At 35.6% G+C, this 17,535-nt stretch overlaps 3 protein-coding genes across 6 annotated transcripts in view; all 3 read left to right on the plus strand.

Moving 5' to 3' along the window:
- Positions 1 to 3,251: 3,251 nt before the first annotated feature.
- HOXA9 (homeobox A9) lies at positions 3,252 to 6,341 on the plus strand. 2 transcript variants are annotated; one of them, XR_010177652.1, is made up of 3 exons: positions 3,252 to 3,874; positions 4,375 to 4,753; positions 5,925 to 6,341. XR_010177652.1 is itself a non-coding variant. In XM_063921984.1 (2 exons), the coding sequence occupies exons 1-2, from the start codon at positions 3,331 to 3,333 to the stop codon at positions 4,611 to 4,613; spliced, it is 783 nt and encodes a 260-aa protein (XP_063778054.1). In that variant the 5' UTR covers positions 3,252 to 3,330; the 3' UTR covers positions 4,614 to 5,598. The 2 variants fall into 2 exon arrangements, 1 of the variants encoding a protein (XP_063778054.1); XM_063921984.1 differs by lacking the exon at positions 5,925 to 6,341 and having other exon boundaries at positions 4,375 to 5,598.
- A 3,581-nt stretch (positions 6,342 to 9,922) lies between these two features.
- Positions 9,923 to 12,604, plus strand: HOXA7 (homeobox A7). Of its 2 annotated transcripts, none has more exons than XM_063921985.1 (2): positions 9,923 to 10,436; positions 11,243 to 12,604. In XM_063921985.1, exons 1-2 carry the CDS (start codon positions 10,058 to 10,060, stop codon positions 11,524 to 11,526), a joined length of 663 nt encoding a protein of 220 aa, XP_063778055.1. In that variant the 5' UTR covers positions 9,923 to 10,057; the 3' UTR covers positions 11,527 to 12,604. The 2 variants fall into 2 exon arrangements, with proteins under 2 accessions (XP_063778055.1, XP_063778056.1); XM_063921986.1 differs by having other exon boundaries at positions 9,923 to 10,430; positions 11,243 to 12,603.
- A 1,092-nt stretch (positions 12,605 to 13,696) lies between these two features.
- The window catches only part of HOXA3 (homeobox A3), a 44,400-nt gene continuing 40,561 nt past the window's right edge, over positions 13,697 to 17,535 (plus strand). The window contains exon 1 of one of the 2 annotated variants that reach the window (XM_063921987.1): positions 13,697 to 13,785. The gene's annotated coding sequence lies outside the window, so the exon portion shown is untranslated. The remainder of the gene's footprint in view (positions 13,786 to 17,535) is intronic. The other variant, XM_063921989.1, reaches the window with a different exon arrangement.

The following is a 17,535-nucleotide window of genomic DNA, read 5'->3' on the forward strand; positions in this document are numbered from 1 at the left end:
TAGTCGCCACGATTATACATTTATAATATCTGATAAAACATAACAACGCTTACATGATTGAAGTCCCTGTGGTTCACTAATAGTTAAAGATTCATAATGTACTGTATTGCGCGGAAATTAATATGTATAGTATGATTGCACTAAACACTTTATTCACTGGTGTTATACTTTTAGCAATCGCCACAAGACATGAACAACAGCTACAAGTTGGAGACTCATTTATGTTATGTTAATGTTTATAATTTTGTAGGTGGTCATTAAAATGACACACCAATAGGGAAAACGTCATTAGTTAATATTAAGTAGTGAAAACTCTGGTAAACCGGCTGTGATAACGGACCTGCTCACAAGGCCTAGGTTATGATCACTAACAATGAGCCTATAGTCTGACATTCCGGAGAGCTTCCCCACCAGACTTCACAATAAACGAGACAACATATATATAGTGTTATCAACGGTCTACTACAAAATAAAAACACGCATTTTCAACATTTCTAGGTTCATGTAATAACAATATTTGCTGTTACACATGCTTGTTGCAGAGCAATATCTGAAGATAACCGAATATTTTGGAGTAAGAATTAATTGTTTGATGTCAACCTTTTCCTTTATTCCGCCTATATAGAGATAATCGTATTTTTTATTATCACATGCTCTGATGTACAAGTGTGCACAGTATTTCATCCATAAATGGTTTTACTGTTGTGTCACAATTTTCATATAGAATGAAAACGTAATTCGGGTTTTATAATAATTTAATTGCATTGGTTTTGTAGAATTATTATTATTATTATTATTATTATTATTATTATTATTATTATTACTACTACTACTACACATTTTATACTATTACTACTTTTGCTTCTGCTACCAGAACTAATGACAATAATAGCATCACTCATCATCATCATCATCATCATCATCATCAAATAATAAAAATAATAATAATAATAATAATAATAATAATAATAATAATAATAATACTCTCTCTAATGCATCAACATTGCTAGTCTCTAATATTACAAGTTCACATCCAGACATAGAATATTATTTTTCCCTTTCATTGATGATACATTTATCGCAAATCTTTTAACCCACGTGAATACATGTAAAATATATCAAGTCTAAAATATACCATATAATATATAATTCAAAATACAATTACATGTGTAACACAGCAATTATATCTAATAATTCATATTTTGCTTATACCCACATCATTCTGTCTCAAAGTTTTATTTATATCATTGGTTGTTGAATTTGCACTACAGTAATTTTAAGGGGTCTAACTGGTGAATTATCACTGAAATTGGCATTATATATATATATATATATATATATATATCCCAATGGCTCAAACATGTTTCAAATAGTTTTAATAACAGTTTGAATGATCTTACCTTTAGGCCATTTTTTTGTATCTGGTAGTATAATTACTGGTTGTGGACAGTGGAGGAGATTTGTGCTCAGTGAAAAGTATTTTATTTAATTCTTCTAAAAATGAGGCCATGCAGAAAGGCAAGAGATTCCCACTGTGTACGATTTTTACAGGAAATACAGAGGAACTATATATTATTGCATCTATCGATAGCATACATTACAATTGATGCATGTCTAACACATATGGAGAAATAAAGCGAGAGAGAGAGAGAGAGAGAGAGAGAGAGAGAGAGAGAGAGAGAGAGAGAGAGAGAGAGAGAGAGAGACCGCAGACCGCACTAAACACATAACAATGGACTTGATCTGACGGCTATTCTCAGCTTAAACAATGTAACCATCCGCCATTATTGTTAAATATGTATTTTCACATGCAGCTATAATACTGTGCTGATTTGCTTGCTGCAATGCTGCCAGTAGAAAAGTAAATTCAAATAAAATATGGTTAGTGCAATATAGTTTTATTACCAATGGTAAATAGTTGCAAACTGAAGCAAAGATTTCATGCTAGAGACTATTGTATCACGCCCTGCACATTTGCCCACACTAATCCACGCCCTAATTTCCTTTCCTTTGTATGTGTCTAGCCTCACTTGTGGTCTTTTTTATTATCGTTATTTTATGGGATCGGGTTTACCCTGTAAGAAAGCCTTTCCCACCCAGATACACACAAGGACTGAGCACATTCAGGCATAAATGTACAGTGTATGGAATATAGGGACACATCAACAATACGTTTTCATTGTATTCCTGCAAACTCTTCTTTGATTTCAAGAAAAGTTTGTGCCTTCCCATGTATACTATGTTGCTAGTTTGATCCTATATTGCATTTAGGGGTTAATCAGTTCTGCACCCACCATATTCTGCATGCACTACCAAGAATACCCATGGTGTGTGTGTGTGTGTGTGTGTGTGTGTGTGTGTGTGTGTGTGTGTGTGTGTGTGTGTGTGTGTGTGTGTGTGTGTGTATACACACACACACACACACACACACACACACACACACACACACACACACACACACACTCACGGGTATGATTTTGATGCTCATAACATATATACAATACATTTAAATGGTTTATATAGGGATATTAATATTAACTGAAATGTACCAGTTGAAATCATATTTGTTATTTTGAGTAATATGGTCATCGTGCTCATTCCCATATTTATTCTGCAGCCTGTCCCCGAGTGGAAGGTGTGTGCACTGGGGGAAACACATTACAGATCTGCATGGCACTGCAGGGTACTATACATGCAAGATAGTATTCCACGATTAGGCTTCAGCACAAAATTATAATGTAACTATTGCAAGCCCGTTTATATCCATGTAGATCGGCAAAGAGGAAATTGGGATAAATGATAATCTGCCTTGATTTATACATATGCATGTAATGGATGACTGCAATGCACGTTCTCGATGAATATGTGTACTGTTTTATTTTCCTTAACTCTATAAACGATGTGTATGGCTGATTTTCGATCAACGAGTTTCAATGGTGAATACCTACATCCCACTGCGTGATTAATAATGATGTAAAATAGTCCCTGGAATGGTAGCAAGGGTTTTCTTTTTTATCTTTTAATCTTTGTTGGCTACAAATAAAGGGGGAATATATATTGTATAACTCAAATATCCTAATGTATAACAAAAAAAAAAAAAAAAAAAATATATATGGCTTTGCTATAAAAAATGATGACTGAAAACACTGACCCATTAATAGCCTGCGGACTGATTTATACCTTATTGTTCTGCTGCACAGTCACATGGCCACAGCAGCCAATAGGACTGCAGTCTGCCTTCAACTTATTAGGTGACTGTACTTCTTTGTAGGACCAAGTTGTTACATGAAATCTGCAGTTTCATAATTTCAGGAGGTCGTTCTCTGCTCAATGGCAATGTCGACTTCTGGGACTCTGAGCAATTATTATGTGGACTCTTTCATAATTCAGGAGGGGGATGATCTGGTGCAATCTAGGTATGCCTCTGGCTCCCTGACTCAGCCACCCAGGCAGGCAGCACTGGGAGAGCACCCTGAGTACACTCCTTGCAGCTTTCAGTCTAAAACTTCAGTGTTTGCCAGCCCCTGGAACGCAGTGCACCCTCAGGCTGGTAGTAATACCGTTTACCACCCTTATGTGCACCATCAGGCACCGTTAACAGCCTCAGATGGCAGGTATATGCGCTCTTGGCTGGAACCCATGGCCGGATCATTGTCTTTCCCAGGCTTGCCATCCAGCAGGCACTATGGTATTAAGCCTGAGCCGCTCTCAGGCAGGAGGGGGGACTGTACCACGTTTGATGCTCACACTCTGTCTTTGTCTGATTATGCCAATGGCTCTCCGGCTGACAGGGAAAAGCAAACTAACGACGGTGCATTCGCTGCCAATACTGGAGAAAACCTAACAAATGGAGAGAAGCCTCCCATAGACCCAAGTAAGTAGCTCCAATGTCTTTGCATGTAAATCAATGGGGTACTGTATAGTATAAATGCAGGAGGGAGATTATGGATCTGGCAATATGCAATCACTCCCGGCGGAGGTGACTACTGGGCTCTAGTACTAGGCTACCTGCCATATTCATTCTAAAGACATGTAGCTCATGTAGAATCCGTGCGACCTGGCTTGCACGTTATATTATTCATAGTAATCACTCAGCAGTTGTCAATAAGGGAGTGTGTGTGTGTGTGTGTGTGTGTGTGTGTGTGTGTGTGTGTGTGTGTGTGTGTGTGCATGTGTGCATGTACAGCAAATAAATATATATATACACACACACACACACACACACACACACACACACACACACACACACACACACACACACAGCAAGTGGGCGTGGGTCGTTGTTAATTATGAAGGATTTGGGGCAATTCTGTTGTTGTGCACTTTTACATAGGGCTCTGTGGCTGAAAAATGTCTTGTCTCTGTTCTCCACAGACAATCCAGCTGCTAATTGGCTGCATGCAAGATCCACGAGGAAAAAACGATGCCCGTACACCAAGCACCAGACTCTGGAGCTAGAAAAGGAGTTTTTATTTAATATGTACCTAACAAGGGACAGGAGATATGAGGTGGCCAGACTGCTCAACCTCACAGAGAGACAAGTTAAAATTTGGTTCCAAAACAGGAGGATGAAAATGAAAAAAATTAACAAGGACCGATCCAAGGACGATTAGAGAAGTGGTTGGAGGGGCTTCCCAAATAAGCAATGCTACTGTATCCAGGCCTCATTTTATTTACCCTCTGACAAAAGTGTTTATCTTGTTAACAAAACCCAGTACCACCACAGTTTTGGTGTACCAGTGCTGTCAAAGAGGTACTGTATTCTTAAATTATTTCATGAATAATTTAAAGGGGCATTAGGGGTGGGCTGGCATAGACTAAAATCTACCTGTTCTATTCTACAAAAAAAAAAAAAAAACAAAGGAAAAACTACCTTACCATTGTGCACAACTATATACTGATTGTATAGCGGAGATGTAGATATTATTATTATTATTATTATAATTATTATTATTATTATTATTACTATTATTATTTGCTTTTTGTGTGGCAGGAAGGTCTGCTGGTATACTTGAATCATGTGTTTTGTTGTAGTTCATCTATCTGTGACGCGATTTTTGTGCGTGGATGTTGTACAAAACTGCAATTGTTTAAACTAGGACTGAATTGAACTCAGGTTGTTTAATATGAGACTAGATTTAGAGTATTCGCCTGTAATGTTAATTGATGTTTCCCTATATTTAAGAAAGATAACCTGTTATTGTTAAAAGTATTTCGGTTATGTAGCAATCAAATTTTCCAACAATCTATAATTAAGTATACAACAAGGCATACTCCGAAGTATAGTACATATAGTCAATAGTCCAGGAACAAAAAATGTTGGGGACAAAAATCCTGGAATATGGGATTGTTTTGGCACCACAGAGCAGATATCAATCTTAATCTACATATATATAAATTGATATACATGGAGAGTTAAGGTTCTACTACCTAGAGCTTGTGTTATGTCTTACTTGTTCCCTGTATTGAAGCTACATTTATTAGGAATAATAAATTATACACAAGAAAGTAAATTGGATATATTTCTATCTCTAAACAATAAAATAAGTAATTTATGCAGAACATGCTCTTTATATTTTACAATAATTACCTCATGGCCTGTTGACCAAATTGTTGTGTTGAAATATTTATCTTTTTTTTTTTTTCGAAATAAAAATATTTTTTTGTTAGTTGTGATCTGTTTTTTTTTTATGTTCTTATTTGATAAAGGATCTGCAATCTCCATTAATTTGTTTGCTATATGAAATACTCTTATGCATATATGTTAGGATGTCACCTAAGAAGTGATTTGAAGAACTGGTGTAAATTACCCTAACTCAAAATTTTGTAAATAATACTTTAAATTAAATTAATATACATATGTTAAAGCAGAAAAATAAATATATGTATGCAATATATAACATGCAATTTTTTTTCTGAAAAAGGAATGGAAAATGGGCACGTGATTATTCCACTATACATTTCCCTGCTGTGATGAAGAAAAAAATATAAAACAATTAAATATTACCCTCTGGTTATCCCAGTCCTCACACGCCATCGTATTTCTCAGTGTGGAATAGTTGGACTTCAATTTCCTCAAAAACATCCTTGAAAGCCAGGAGGTTGCATTTTGCACATTCAGAGCAATGCATAGTTTTAAACAATTATTTTAAAGCAAGCTAGATCACTAAAGACTCAAGTCCAGACAGAGGATGTTGCATGTAAAATACTGGGCCATATAATGCAATAAAAGAAAATTACTGCTCTAACAGTTTATGGAGTGTAAACCGCTGCAGGCTTCTCAGCAAAACCTGGAGGACAAGACAGCAGTTCTACAAGTTCGCCTAATGCACACAGGATATTTTGGGGGAAAAACGAAATAAATAATATATATATATATATATATATATATATATATATATATATATATAAAATTAGATTTTTATATATGTTCTTGCTCTCATTAATAAACTCGATCTGTTGGTTATCTGAATAATAACATCTGCTTCTTTATGGGTAACAGAAGAAACAGTAATTACTTGTTTGTAACAAGAAAAAAAAAAGTGCGAGAGGGAGAAATAGTAATTGCAGCTTTTTCCGGTACTGGGCTGCTGGGACGCCCTCTGTTGTTATAGACAGAAAGGAACTTCAAAGAATGGACACTAAAAAGTATGTAATAAATGGCTGGTCTGCAAACTGTCTGGAATTCGCCTCTTAATGACTTTATAGCTGTCCAGCCGCAATTAAGATTTTCTACAGAAGCCTTTTCATTTGTTTTGTCTGGCGGATTTAGATAATGTACAGAGCGGAAATAACTATCTCTCATTGTTCTGTGATATTGAAATCTGCAGCCTTTTTCATTTTGCTCGTTTATAAATGCAGATGTTTGCTGGTGAATGCAGCAAAATATCCTCGTGCAATTTAATTCACCGATGTAAATACTGCAAGTGCTCTCGATAAACGATTGATAGTTAAAATGCTAAATATATGCACATAACACAGATAACCAGCAGATGGCAGCATATCACCATGAAATGCTGGGATTTTATATCTAACCAAGCTTTAAAAAAACAACAACCCACAATGCTTTGTTTTCTACGAACGGAAGACATTTATATTTATTGTAAGGATAATTTTCTAGATTTTTGTTGTTGTTGTTGTTGTACTTCGACATTCTGTACATTTTCTTTGGTATATTCAGGGGAAAATATTCACCTCACAGACTGAATTGTAACACAGATACAACATAGCATGCTTAAGTGTCAATGTTTCATTCGGCACATGTTATTTTGCTATGGCTTTGCTTTTATTGTTCATAGTAATGTAAAATAAAGACATAGGATTTAATACAATATCCGATATAGCCCAAATGTGTGCTATAAATATATGTGTATATGTATCTTTATATTATATTTTCTTTTTTTCTATCTCTAGGTTGTAAATATGGTCAGGCAATGTAATCATGAGGATAATCCTCATGTTTGCCTACAATTTTTAGGTGCATATATATATATATATATACACACACACACACACACACACACACACACACACACACACACACACACAGATTAAAAAACTAGCAATATTAATTATTATTGTTTATTACATATGCAAAACTGGGTTAGGCCTTCAACCACAGGGTCGCATTTTTTGGATTAATTTGCAATTTAAAGTGTGCTAGTCAATCTATCTATCTATCTATCTATCTATCTATCTATCTATCTATCTATCTATCGATCGATCGATCGATCTATCTATCTATCTATCTATCTATCTGGCTGTGTCTTTATTAAATTTTACTGGTGTGAAATTATTTATTGATTTTGAAAATTAATATATATATATATATATATATATATGTACACATAATATTTACACACACACACACACACACACACACACACACACACACACACACACACACACACACACACTTTTTTATTTTTTTTGTAGTCATTTTCTTTAACATGGAGCAGATGCCTCACACTGTTAACACAGGCATATAAAAATGTATTCGTTTATTTATATTGTTTAGTGGTTAAACACGGCCTGTTCGTCGCATTTAATAAGGACGTTCTTTGAAACAACTGTTTGTTATATATATTGATATTTTTATAAAATGACCATATACAATCAGTACACACACACACACACACACACACACACACACACACACACACACACACACACACACACACACACACACACTTGGATTTACACTATTTGGGGATTTTACATCGCTATCAAAATAATAACGAATACATTGACATTTCATTCTTGTTTGATGTTGAATTGAGATATTTTTATTCTTAATATTGTTTTATTGTATTTGATTAATGTCAGCATCGTTGCCAACTATTCACTGTGTATTAATCTAAACGCTCCAAAATAAATATATGTAATAAAATTATATACTTACATTAGTGTAATTGCATTAAAATAACCGACTATACCTTGAAAGCTTCATGTAAATATATATCTTTAAATCTTTTTAGAAATATTGAATGGTCTTTCATAGTATACAACCCATGCAAATATGCTGGAAACGGAGAGATTAGTGCGTGGGAAACCCTTTGTGCAACAGACGAGCATGCTATATCTTTTTAAGGTAGAATTTCCGGAACAATCCCATTGAGCGTTTCAAGTTTATGATGTGCAATATAAAAGGTTGTAAAATCTATCTCTGTACCACAATCCCCTGCCTGGAAGACGGGGTAATTTCTACAGACGATTAATGAGGACTCTGTGCTCCATTCCCAAATGAAACTATTTATATTCCTTTATGTATATATATATGTTGATATTCAAACAATAATTGAATCCACCGGAGACTGATCAACCCAGGTAAGATCTGATTAATATAACCGTCTATATGTGAGCCGTTGCCATGATAGAATTCAAATACATTGATCTTTAGATTTGGCCTATTTTAAATTCTGCCTGGCATTATTCCCAAAATTACAACGTTAAAAGCGTAAATATTTGCATTGGCGTGCTCCGTGTTCCAATTGGCCTAGAAAATAATAATTAGTATGAAAGTAAATACACCATGTATGTAATCTTAATTTTATTGCAGATAATTTGATTTAGGTAGATTGAAAAGAAATGTACACGAGACGAGCAAAATGAAATCGATAAAAATGTAATATCTGCATTCTTAAATGTTGCAAATTTCATACATATCCATATGAACTCATCGTTGTTTAGTTAAACCAGACATAAATACCGTGCTTAAAATAGGAAACAAAATATTTTGCTTTTTGTTATCGTGTGGTAACTGAGGATGGATTTGTGTATATAAACCCAGAATATGTTTATTTATATGAATGACTCAACTAGTTCAGTACGTAGTCAATAGACCACTGCACCATATATATATATATATATATATATATATATATACGTAGTTAAGAGTGCACTCACCAGTCTAGTCATGGCATCTATAGAAGTTTTTTATTTCAGCATGGGTACAAACAGCGTGCACGCTGTTTGTACCCATGCTGAAATAAAAAAACTTCTATAGATGCCATGACTAGACTGGTGAGTGCACTCTTAACTACGGATGAATAATCATGAGTTTAGCTTATGAGATATGAGTGACACCCAAGCAAATTGAATTTGTGATTGTGAGTGCTGGCATCTTCAAATAAAAAAATAAAATACAAAAATAAATAAAATAAATATATGTGTGTGTGTGTGTGTGTGTGTGTGTGTGTGTGTGTGTGTGTGTGTGTGTGTGTGTGTGTGTGTGTAATTCCTGATTATGGTGTTATGGTGAATTAAACTGCATCTATCAAGACAATGTAGCACTGATAAATAATATAAATACACCATTTTGTGTGTGACACGGATGTCTGGGTGTTGTTCCTGCATTGCACACAGATCTATCCCACCTGTGATGCAGGAGCAGATTGGATGGGATGGTCATATGGTCGGAGATCACGTGCAGGAGGCAGCTCAGTGCAAAAGAAAATGGGGTTTTGTGTAAATCTGGGGGCTTAATGTTATCATATATCAAGCTACCTCGTAAAACCGACACTGAAGCCTACCGGACAACAAATCACAGGTCAAAAATATGAGTTCCTCATATTATGTGAATGCTCTTTTCAGCAAATATACGGCTGGGGCTTCTCTCTTCCAAAACACAGAGCCCACTTCTTGTTCCTTTACTACCAATTCCCAGAGAGGCAGCTATGGAGCCGCCAGTGGTCATTTTGCAGCATCAATGCCCGGTCTGTACAATGTGAACAGTGCACTTTATCAGAACCCCTTCTCTGGATACAGCCTGGGCTCAGACGCTTATAATCTACATTGCTCCACGTTTGATCAGAACATTCCGGTGCTCTGCAGTGACCTGGCCAAGGCAGGCTGTGACAAGGCGGATGAATCTTCCCTGCACTCCCAGGCTGACAGTAATTTCCGCATATACCCTTGGATGAGGTCCTCAGGTATGGGTAAGCAGGAGGCCAGTACAGCACAGCCAGCTACTGCTGCAGCCTTTATGGATTTAATTAGCGAGTAGGCGCCATGGCACACAGAGCCTATGGCTGTGCATGGAGATCAGCACTCCACACATTTTATTACCTACATAATGACTTGTGTGCTGGTCATTTGCAGTGGTTAAATGAATTTCCAGATCTCTGTATTTATTTAGTGTTTAAAGGGCGGATTTGGTGCAATACGGGTAATAACAAAACAACAAACTAAATGTGTCTGTGTACACACACACACACACACACACACACACACACACACACACACACACACACACCCACCCACCCACACACACACACTAGACATACATAGATACATATAGATATACATATGCACACAAACACACACAAAATCGTACACGTATACAGTGTGTGTGTGTGTGTGTGTGTGTGTGTGTGTGTGTGTGTGTGTGTGTGTGTGCGTGCGTGCGTGCGTGCGTGCGTGTGTGTTCTACAATATACAATACATGCAAATAAGTAGACATGTTTGTTCTCCATATAGCTTTATTTAGGTTGTGACAACTATCTAAAAGCCATGCATATACAATATGATCCAGTAGATATTTCAGTAATTAACTGAGCTGCAAGATCTTGAAGTATCAGGGAATGTTACAATATGCAGTGTTCATCGTATTACATGGTTGCAGTACAAAGGAATTGCCGCTGCCTAGGCCTCTAACGTGCGTTATTACTGTATGGTAGCATTAGGGTGTAATCGGACACACAGAACCATGACTAATACTCAGTGTAACTTGTGTAACACACAGGCCCAGACAGGAAGAGGGGTCGGCAGACGTACACCCGCTACCAGACCCTCGAACTAGAAAAAGAATTTCACTTTAACCGCTACCTAACCCGCAGGAGGAGGATAGAAATCGCACACGCTTTGTGTCTGACGGAAAGGCAAATCAAGATCTGGTTCCAAAACCGAAGGATGAAATGGAAAAAGGAGCATAAGGAAGACGCTACCTCTACCCCCGATGCTGAGGAGCAGACTCCTGCTCCCACTACTACTTCTTCTGATGAGGATAAAGTGAAGGAGGACGAGTAGACTGTGGCTGAGTAGTAGCATGGACTGTGAAAGCTATTTGGAAACATTTGTCTGAATGTGTTTTTGTATTTTATTTTTCTTGAAAGTGTTGGTAACAGAAAGCAGGCCGTAGTCGTTGCTTCTTCAGCGAGGAGGTGTAGCCTGCACAAAGACAAGTAATGAACAATAAATATTCTGATTATTTAAGACTCTATGTACATGCAATTTTCAATTTCGACCTGTAACAATCTACATATCCAGATCAGAAAAAAATACTAAAAAGAAATAAAAATGTGGCTAATCTTACAAAGAAACATTTACTACCTAAATCCATATATAATGTGCAGGCATGTGCATTAGACTTTACTACCTAAACAGTAAGATAATACAATGCCACATATTAACATCGGCTCATGTGCCAGTGACTGCATTAGACGTTCAGCAAAAACAACCACTACCGTTGCTTTATACTACCTATTTACAAAACTACCTATTTTATGTTCTGCTATAATGATATATATATATATATATATATATATATATGAATTCTAATTGTATTAAGTCCGGAGAAATTGCACACAAATGTGAAGTAAGGACTGTGTGTATTTTTATATCGTCAAACGGTCGTTTGATTTAAGCACCAATTCAAGACGCATTATTTACAAAATAATCTTTTTTTTCCCCACCCATAATCCTACTCTTGAGCCAAATTTATGATGTAGTATCTTTTATGTGTTTGCAATGATATTTGAATAGTAACGTGACCACATTCTTTGTATTCCAGGAATTTGTATTTGTGTAAAGTTGTCTGTTTATTCGTCGTATGCAGTATTTCTATGCCCGAGGTCTGCGCCATTTGATACATTGGACGTATTTTTTGTCATCTCTACAGCATGGTGTATTTGTGTAGGAAAAAATATGAAAAATAAACAAAAAAATAAAGAAATATAACAGATTGCTTGCCTTCCACATCTAGAACTGTATGTGATCAGTGTTACCTGTGAATATTTCAATTATTGTTTTTGAGTTCTACACAAATAAATATGTATAAATAAACATCAAGGTAAAACTCTGTTGAAGTATCTTTCATAATATATATTTTTTGTTACAAACAATAAAAAGTCGTGTTTGGTCAATGATCTCTTGACTTTTCGTATCTTATTTTATTTGAAAGATCAAAAATATTAAATAATTCCAGAAACGACATTATTATCTCGCTGTTGTTGTTCAGAAATGTTGCCTAAAATAAGAATAGTTGAGCAAATCGCATTACAACAGGACCTTGCATGTATTAATTATAAAAAAAATCTACAGTATTGGTCTGGGACAATAATTAGATATATGCATAATTTATAAATGTAAAGTGTGCAATTTGCATATATATATATATATATATATATATATATATATGTGTGTGTGTGTGTGTGTGTGTGTGTATATATATATATGTGTGAGTGTGTGTGTTATCTATATATCTATATCTATCTATCTATCTATCTATCTATCTATCTATCTATCTATCTATCTATCTATCTATCTATGTGTGTATATATATATATATATATATATATGTAAATATACACACACACACACACACACACACACACACACACACGACCTGGCTAATTGGTTCTAAGGGCGAGTTGGGCAGTTGTGCTTTGTTCACTAAATAGTTGAATTAATATTAATATTTAAATGAGAGGCTGGTGGAATATAAGAGGCTATTTGTGCAGAGGCTGGGGTTGTTTGAGAGTTAAGATGGCGACTTGGTAAGACCTGCCTCTTCTTAGTGATGAGGCAATGGCTATAAATCCGTTGTTGTTTATGAAAATTTACAACTTTGCAATACAAGTTTATGAGTTGTTCGGTTTTTCCATTGGTCGTTGCTGGTCATGTGGATAGTAACTGTGAACATTAAGTTTTTTATAATTTCCCTTGCGAGAATAGAGCCGCATTCTTTTGCTGTGCTCAGTCCTGCTTCGGATCTGCCTGGCTCCCCAGCACACAGCCCATTTGTTCTCTGAAGGCAATAGGCAGCAATGTATATGGAGGTTCGTATCCAGCAGCCGCCTGCAGCACGGGTCCAGGGTGGCAGCGCCGGATCCTTTCCTTACAAGGTGTGGCATTTTGGATTCAAAGCACCGGAGTGGCGGATTTGCAGCTTGCAGCCTGCTTGGTTTCCTGCTTCTCCTGGCACCAAGAGGGACTCGATCTCTCTCCTGTGCAGCCAGGGCGACAGCTGTCAAAGTGGCAAGGATTTCTGTGAGCCAGGAGCTAAAGGTGAGAAATGTGTACCCCTTCACATCCTGCAATCATCTCCAGTGCCCAGACCAAATAAACTCTGCAACTATTTATTGTCTTCTGCTCAGCCAAGTCTATCACAGATGCCATTCATTTGGCAATCTACCACGTACATGTGCAATCGAAACTATGTGTTTTCTTCATACATACTCGTATGTAAAATAAAATAAAAAATATGTATATATATGTCTATCTATCTATCTATCTATCTATCTATCTATCTATCTATCTATCTATCTATACACACATATATATATATATATATATTTATATACATACATACATAGCATGTGTGTGTGTGTGTGTGTGTGTGTGTGTGTGTGTGTGTGTGTGTGTGTGTGTGTGTGTACATGCATACAATTGTCTATCAGAATGTTGTGTATTTGTGAAGATAGATAGATAGATAGATAGATAGATAGATAGATAGATAGATAGATAGATAGATAGATTTCACAATTGACACTTAAAATATTAATTACATGTGTCTAGATTATCATTGCTATAATAAAGTATACAATTTTTTGAATGCTATAGATCTTCCTTAGAAATGTAAAGAAATGTAAGACAGTACTTAATATTGCATTAATGTACTACAACAGAAATAGTTTCACAAATACACAAGTCGGTTCATTTATTAATAGTCTGTCACAAGGTACATAGCTATTTTCATTTAAAAAAAAATCTAGACTGACAGATAGATAGATAGATAGATAGATAGATAGATAGATAGATAGATAGATAGATAGATAGATAGATAGATAGATAGATAGATAGATTTATTTCAGGTATGCTGTATTTGAACAATTTTATGCTTTTAAAATGTAATCACTGAAAAATTATTTTTGAATTAATTCCAGAATGGAAAACTGCTTGTAGAATGGATTATTTGATGGAGCAGACTGCTATTGCTCCTTCTTGGAGAAATGTATATTGTTTACTCTGCACCTCTATTGCATTCCGTGACTAGCTGAACATCGCCAGTGTCGTTATCATTAGATATGTAACAACAAAAATCTGTTTTTCAATGTCTGCTATTCATGATCGGTAATTAAGGGTAATGCTTGGATGATTTCAATTGTTAACCTATGTTGCTTGTGGACTGCTAGCTGATGAAATATAAAATTTGCATTACATTGCAGTATCTGCCTGGCTGCATAGAATGGAGGATTTATAGTGGTTTGAGGATTCAGTGCTGCCACTGTGTGGTGGGTGGCGGTATCTGCCGTTATTGTAAAGGAAGGTTTCTAATGTAATTAAAGGTTTCTTTATTCTAGGCATCACTACCTGATTGTTACTAGTAACACTGCTACCCTGGATATAGTCGGTTTTACTTAAGTATTGAGAATTTAAATGATAATATTTTACCTTTGTATGTGTAAAGCCATTGAAATGTGCGACTAGCACAGCCAGAGTGTACTCTGCAATTAATCAGAAATAAAGAGTTTATTTCCCTGGAAATATGAAGAAGCTATAATAAGCAATTTGCATTCAGGAGTAGTTTTATGTGATCTATAGAAGAGCTCACACAGCTTAGCACCTGCCCGCATGGTGACTGTGACGTTATTTAATGCTACATTGGTTTCACCAAGTATTTATGAGGCAATGTCGTTTACTTACATTCACAAACGTAAAGACACAGCGTGAATAGAAAACTTCTACGCTTTTTTTTTCCAAAACAATTTTATTTTTAAAGATGCACAGAACAAACTATTGTAGGGCGTAGGACCAGAGGGGGGAAAACATTGCTGAAAGCTATTTTCCTTGTGTTCAAAATGGCTGCTGCACCTAAGATTTAATGGTTTAAGCAGATTTCTATGCTTGGAAGTAAGATAAAAAGGGAAGCAGAAGGGGCAGTGTCTTAACCATTGATCTGCCAGAACAATCCCTGTAACATTTTACAGGCCCCCAGACAATTGTATGCTTAAACCAAGCTTTGTATTGTATTTCTCTCCCTGGCTTTCTCTGTTTCGTTTTTTCCCTATTTTTCGTTAGTTTTTATTACTATTAGTTTTTTTTCTACAAAATGTCTAAGTAGCTGATCAACCCCAACCACAAAACAGCATATGTAATTCCACCCCGATTAAACTATTTTTCGTTAGTTTTTATTACTATTAGTTTTTTTCTACAAAATGTCTAAGTAGCTGATCAACCCCAACCACAAAACAGCATATGTAATTCCACCCCGATTAAACTATATACTTTTCATAACTATTTATTTTACTATATCAATATACTCTAAAGGGATGGTATAACTGTCTAGAATCACAAATAACTATCTATCTATCTATCTATCTATCTATCTATCTATCTATCTATCTATCTATCTATCTATCCAAACACAGATACATGCGTGCTCACACACACACACACACACACACACACACACACACACACACACACACACACACACACACACACACACACACACACTATTATATTTAAACTGAAGTAGTAATGGTGACAAAACTACACGGCACATCCAAATATTTTATGTCAGGAAATTCCAGGATGAATTTCCCCCTTCCTGCACATTACTGCATAACAAAACTAGTCAGAAATATGTGTATTTCCCTCCCAGACACTATTACTATGCAGAACTACAATATTCCCCAGTTTAATAGTTTTTTCAATGTCAGACATATGGTTGTAACAACATACTGCCTCATACACACAAGCTATGCTTTTATTCGTTCAGATTACAGTAAGTGATGTATTCCAAGGAACCTATTACAGGCTTTGCAGCATCAAAGTTGAACATTCTTCTAAACCATTTACTATGGGTTTTATAGTCATGAAGGGAACAGACTCCTGAGCGGATTCCAGTGCATGGGCCATAAAACTCCTCCACCACACTCAGATAAGAGAGGGCTTTTTATGTTAGGGCTTAAATTGTTGGATGTTTACAGCATAATAGTTCATTACTTAGAAATGTGAAATATTTTAATTACACACACACACACACACACACACACACACACACACACACACACACACACACACACACACACACACACACATTTAGTCTTCTATCCTTATACAGAAACATCAGGTTCAGCATTTACAGTATGCTACAGCAGTTAAGTGAACAAATGTATAGAATACTATAAATTATATTTAATATATTCACTGAGCCTAAATGAGTTCTTGGAAGTTGTTGAATTGCTGATTTTTTTATTTTTTGTTATTATTTTGTAAATTGGGCATATTTCCTAATCACACTGAGTATTGTTCAAGTGTTTCGTTTATTTCGTATGTGATATGTAGAGTATTTTGTGAATGTATATTAGATCATATTTTAGTGTAAAATTCGTGAAAAAAAAGAAAAAGAAAATCTAAGCAATGAAAAAGACTATTTGGTAAAGAATTTCTATAATAAACCGGCGTAGAATATATGGTATATCATAGGAAAATTATGCTGCTGATCACATATTTGTGTCGAGTCACAGGAGAATTGTGATGATTTAAATGGTTATATATGTCGCCTTATTACATAGAGTAATTACCTTTATTCACCCGTTTTTGCAGTTTATGAGGCTAACTGGGCTGTATATGTGGTTGGAAATGCTTCTATTTGATTTATATATATAAAAAAGAAGCGAATGCGACAACTTTCCTGTTCAGTCATGTAAAATAAGTATGTAGGTTTATTGTAAAAATAAGGTAGATAGTGCCCCACTATTAATATGTGCCCAGCTATTAATAACATAGGGTGCTGTGTACAGGGACTAT

Source organism: Pseudophryne corroboree, chromosome 5 (assembly GCF_028390025.1).
Source record: "Pseudophryne corroboree isolate aPseCor3 chromosome 5, aPseCor3.hap2, whole genome shotgun sequence".
Taxonomy (NCBI): domain Eukaryota; kingdom Metazoa; phylum Chordata; class Amphibia; order Anura; family Myobatrachidae; genus Pseudophryne; species Pseudophryne corroboree.